The sequence below is a fragment of the Vespula pensylvanica genome, chromosome 6 (assembly GCF_014466175.1).
Source record: "Vespula pensylvanica isolate Volc-1 chromosome 6, ASM1446617v1, whole genome shotgun sequence".
Lineage (NCBI taxonomy): Eukaryota > Metazoa > Arthropoda > Insecta > Hymenoptera > Vespidae > Vespula > Vespula pensylvanica.
This window is the reverse complement of record NC_057690.1, coordinates 4,357,704-4,362,277: the sequence shown is the minus strand read 5'-3', so window position 1 is coordinate 4,362,277 and position 4,574 is coordinate 4,357,704. Positions and strand designations below refer to the sequence as shown.

Below are 4,574 nucleotides of genomic sequence, written 5' to 3'. Positions count from 1 at the left end.
GCTGCTGCTGCTGCTGCTGCTGCTGATGTTCCTGAGGCGGCCATCTTGAGTGCGTTAGCTCGTGCCAGCGCGAGGGAAAACGCTGGAGAGAAAAGGGCTGCTTATGATAGCCCTGTTTCTGGCTCGCAGCACGATGGAGAATAGTGCTGCTGCCAGGAGGATGATTGTTACCGCTCCCACCGGCGGCGCTGTTCCCAGCAACGTTACCGCCAACCGCATGATGCTGTTGGTATTGTTGCTGATGATTTTGGTGATTGTAGTGATGATGATGGTGGTGGTGCTGCTGTTGCTGTAATTGTTGATGGTGATGATGTTGGTGATGGTGGTGGTAGTTATGGTGTTGTTGTTGCTGCTGTTGCTGCTGCTGCTGATTGTTGGTTCTCTTTGTGTAGACGTGAGCCGGTAAAGCTACCGGGAGCTGAGCCACCGTTCGTAGGAGTCGCTCACGATGATCGTAGGCTGCTGCTGCTACCGCTACCGCGTCTGCCGCGGCGGCAGCTACCACTGCCGCCGCAGCTGCCGCTGCTGCTGCTTGTTGTTGCTTGCCCTACGCGGCTTTGCTCTTGTTCGTCTTAAAGCTGACCTGGAGCACGCGATTGCCAAGGGTGTAACCGTTCAGGCTTTGAATCGCCACCACCGCCTCCTCGTAATTGGTCATCGTTACGAAACCAAAACCCTTGCACTTGTTTGTCTGAAGATCCCGGATGACCTTCACCGACTGGACGGCGCCGAAAGGACCGAAGAGTTGCCACAGGACGTTCTCCTCAGTCTCGGGTGCTAGGTTGTAAACAAAGATGCACCAACCGGAACCGTTCATCGCGTTACCTGGCAGCATCGAGTTCGCAAGGAGGTCACCCGCCAACGGACTGTACCTGCAACACCGTGCCATCGTTCCGATCAAACGGACACTCTTCTCCTTGAACTTCCTTTTTCTATTTCATTTCATTTCGTTTTTCATTTTTTCTTTTCTTTTCTTTTTTCACAGCCAAGAATCTAATTGAACAAACTTACGTTTTTGCACGAAGCCATTTTACTGTCAGAGTCGCGAGCTATACGTAACACATATACGTGTTTGACACGAATACCTATTACGTATATATATGTGCAGCAACTCTTCGACAAAGGGACAGATAGGAGGAAAATAAAAGATACGGCGAGAACGTAAAATACCATCAACGTGCTGGACATTTTCAGCTTTAAGGATAGACCAAAGAAGTTGCTGCTGCTGCTGCTGCTGCTGTTGTTGTTGCTGTTGTTATGACCATACACGATACGTTCAACACTGTCTTAGCGCGATAATTGGGGAAAGAGGGTAGATACTTTTTCCAACGTCACGAGTTTTTCTCTGCACACCCTTGCAAAAAGTTTCTTCCCTCGTAAACCCTCTTAAACTTACATAACTTACATAAAACTTTAAATATTAACTGCAACTATCCAAAATAAAAACGCACCTCTTTTCTTGCATTATCTATCGAGTATACAAAAAAAAAAAAAATAAATAAAACAAAAAGCGAAGAGAAAGAAAGGAAAAATAAAGATGAGAGAACGAACGCGTGATAGTGTGCGATAGTTACGACGAAAGAGGAACGAAAGACATAAAAAAAATTAAAAAAAAAAAAAAAGAAAAGGAAATACATACGTACTCTCCCAAACGAGCATGCAAACTTATCGAAGATGAAGTAGAATAGGCTTATTTGATGAATGACGTAAACATGTCGAGGATAACACCAGTCGCAATGCGTTCGTACTCCGAATTTGCAAAATACCAATCTAAAGACTTATTCTAAGACAATTAGAAACTATTTCGTCTACATATTTGATACGTTAAAGACGGAGTACGAATATCTTCGTACAGCGAGTGCGTCGTGCATCGTCAAGGAATGACAAGCGTGTTTTAACAAAAACAAAAGGGGACTCAAAAAGGAAGTAGAAGGAAAAAAGAAAAGAAAAGAAAAGAAAAGAAAAGAAAAGAAAAGAAAAGAAAAGAAGAGAAAAGAAGAAAGAAAGAAGAAAGATAGATGAAACGAATAGACAAACGAAAACAACAACAACAAAAAAAGAAAGAGAAATAGAAAGAGAGAAAAAAGTAATTAAAAAACTAGGTGTCATTCTCTCATGCACACAGTGAAGGTGAAGGAAAGATAAAAATACACACACATATTACAATACCTATAAACATTATATAAAAATGTTCTTTTTCGTTTTCTTTTTTTTTTTTGTTTGCACACAAAGAAGAAGAGGAGAAGAAGAAGAAGAAGAAGAAGAAGAAGAAGATACGATCAATATACGCGATCGGACATATTTACAAATGTTTTAAAAGAGTACGTACCTACTTGACGTCACAAGCCGCGTTAAAACAGGGCACATCTCGGTGAGTATTCATTATTAATTACCGAGATTAACAATTAACAATTAACTATTTATCTGACATCGAACGAGTCGTCAACGTTCAACCATTGACTTTTTCAAATATTAAATATCAAATATTAAGAGAGACCTCGAGAGAGAGACAAACAACACGGATTCGGACCATCAATGCACCCTTATTCCCGGTTTACGAGCGTGCACCCACTGTGTATAACAACTATGTATAACAACCATAACTCTGTGTATTTAAATACTCGACGATGTAATTTGCGTGGAAGCGAAGGAAAGAGCGAGCGTATACGCACGCATGAGTGCTTTGCTCAGACCGGGAACGACGGATCGTCCTCGTTAAGAGGACTCTCCAGGGGGTGGAGACTCTTGCGAAGGAACGACGAAATATAGATCATAGTATGCGAGTACCTACATCCGTTATGTTTCTTGTAAACTTGACGCGAATATATGACGTCTCTGGAAGATACTTCATTTGCGTTGTTCAGTCGCTCCATAAATCGTTGTACGTGTACGCGTGTATACGCGCGCCTTCGTTATCTTACTAATTATCGTTTGATCTTCTTTAACGACAGCAAATTTTCTAACGTAATTTTCTTCAAGTATTATAAAAATTATATTTGTGACTTCATAAAGACATTCGTAAAGAAATTCTTTTGCTATTGAGTTTGATATTAAATGTGTTTTTTTTTTTTTTTTTTTAAACGACGCACGTTGTTCCTTCGCTCGATTTAGTCCACAATTTTCTTCTTCGAAATTGAGAAATCAATTGCTGTTACATTAAACCGAAAGATTTCCTTCCAATCTTCCAACCCCATTTCCATTCCCTCTCCCCCCAGGACTCTTTTCTTTTTAAGAAATAAATATAATAATATCGATATTTGATGCAAGTATACTTTAGAGAAAAAAAAGAAAAAAAAATAGCCCATAGGTCTTAATATGCACCTTGTATTTTTCCTTGATGGTATTAAAACCGTCTGAAGGGATCTAAAAACGAAAAATATCTTTTTCATAAAGTTACCAAATCTGTTAAAATTACTGTTTAAAAAAAAAGAAAAAGAAAACCCATTTCGAGTAAAAAAAAAATGATCGATTTTATTTAAAGTCATTCGAAAGGCACGCCAAATCTTTCGTAAACTTTTTCCCCTGAATTTTCGCAAAGTGACAAAGATGGACGACAAACAAACTAACAAACAAACTAACAAACTAACAAACTAACAAACTAACGAACTTACGAACAAACAAACGAACAAACAAACAAATGTAAAAAAAGAAAAGGAAAAAGGGAGAATAAAAAACGAGCCAATCTTGTTCGACATTGTACGTATACATACAACGAAATCCATAAACGAGTTCGAATAATAGAGACAAACAAAAAGAAAAGAAAAAGAATATGGTGAAGCTCTGCGGGAAGAAAACTTGAAGGATAACAAAAAAAAAAAAAATATTACTAGATATCATTTTCCGATAGGACTTTTTCCTATCGGTTAATGATGATATCGAGCATAGTTAAAAAAAAAAAAAGGGAAATAGAAAAAAGGAAGTACGCGATCTACTACGGAACTACTACTAGCGAAGGATAGTAAGAGGATAGAAACATGTATATATATATATATACATACATATATATATACATATATATATATATATATATGCACGTTAGGAAGAAACGGATAAAGAAAGAAAGAAATGAAAGAGAAGAGAAAAAAGTAATATCAAATAAAATAGAATAAAATAAAAATAATACAGAAAAAAATAGGAAAAAAAAAACAGATAAACGAATAAAATTCGTAGAAAGAAGAAGGTTGTAGCTTTCCATTTGCAGGCACACTCGACACAGATTCGAGTAGCTTCGTTTGCAAAAAGAGAAGAAGAGAGCCCCGGGAGTCATCGTCGACCGTATTAGCAGTACCGTTCACGTGCATGTAACTGGAGAGCATCGTGTGCATACTCGTGAGAGAAAGAGTACAAAGTGCCATAAAAGTAGTGTGAAAAAGAGAGAGAGAGAGAGAGAGAGAGAGAGAGAGAGAGAGAGAGAGAGAGAGAGAGAGAGAGAGAAAGAGAGAAAGAGAGAGAGAGAGAGACAGATGGACAGATAGACAGACAGACAGACAGACGGTCAGACAGTCAGACAGACAGACAGACAGACAGACAGACAGACAGAGAGTAAGAAAGAGAAAGTCAGAGAAAGAGAGAGA

The 4,574-nt window shown here is 38.9% G+C and overlaps 1 protein-coding gene across 21 annotated transcripts in view; it reads right to left on the bottom strand.

Annotated features, from left to right (window-relative positions):
* Positions 1-545: 545 nt before the first annotated feature.
* Positions 546-4,574, bottom strand: part of LOC122630134 (ELAV-like protein 1) — a 42,343-nt gene continuing 38,314 nt past the window's right edge. For 9 of the 21 annotated variants that reach the window (XM_043814292.1, XM_043814294.1, XM_043814293.1 and 6 more), the window contains 3 exons: positions 3,322-3,363; positions 2,330-2,332; positions 546-872 (listed from right to left, as the gene is read on the bottom strand). In XM_043814292.1, coding sequence (XP_043670227.1) covers positions 548-872; positions 2,330-2,332; positions 3,322-3,363 — 370 coding nt within the window. In that variant the 3' untranslated portion in view covers positions 546-547. The remainder of the gene's footprint in view (positions 873-2,329; positions 2,333-3,321; positions 3,364-4,574) is intronic. The other 12 variants (XM_043814300.1, XM_043814308.1, XM_043814309.1 and 9 more) reach the window with 3 other exon arrangements.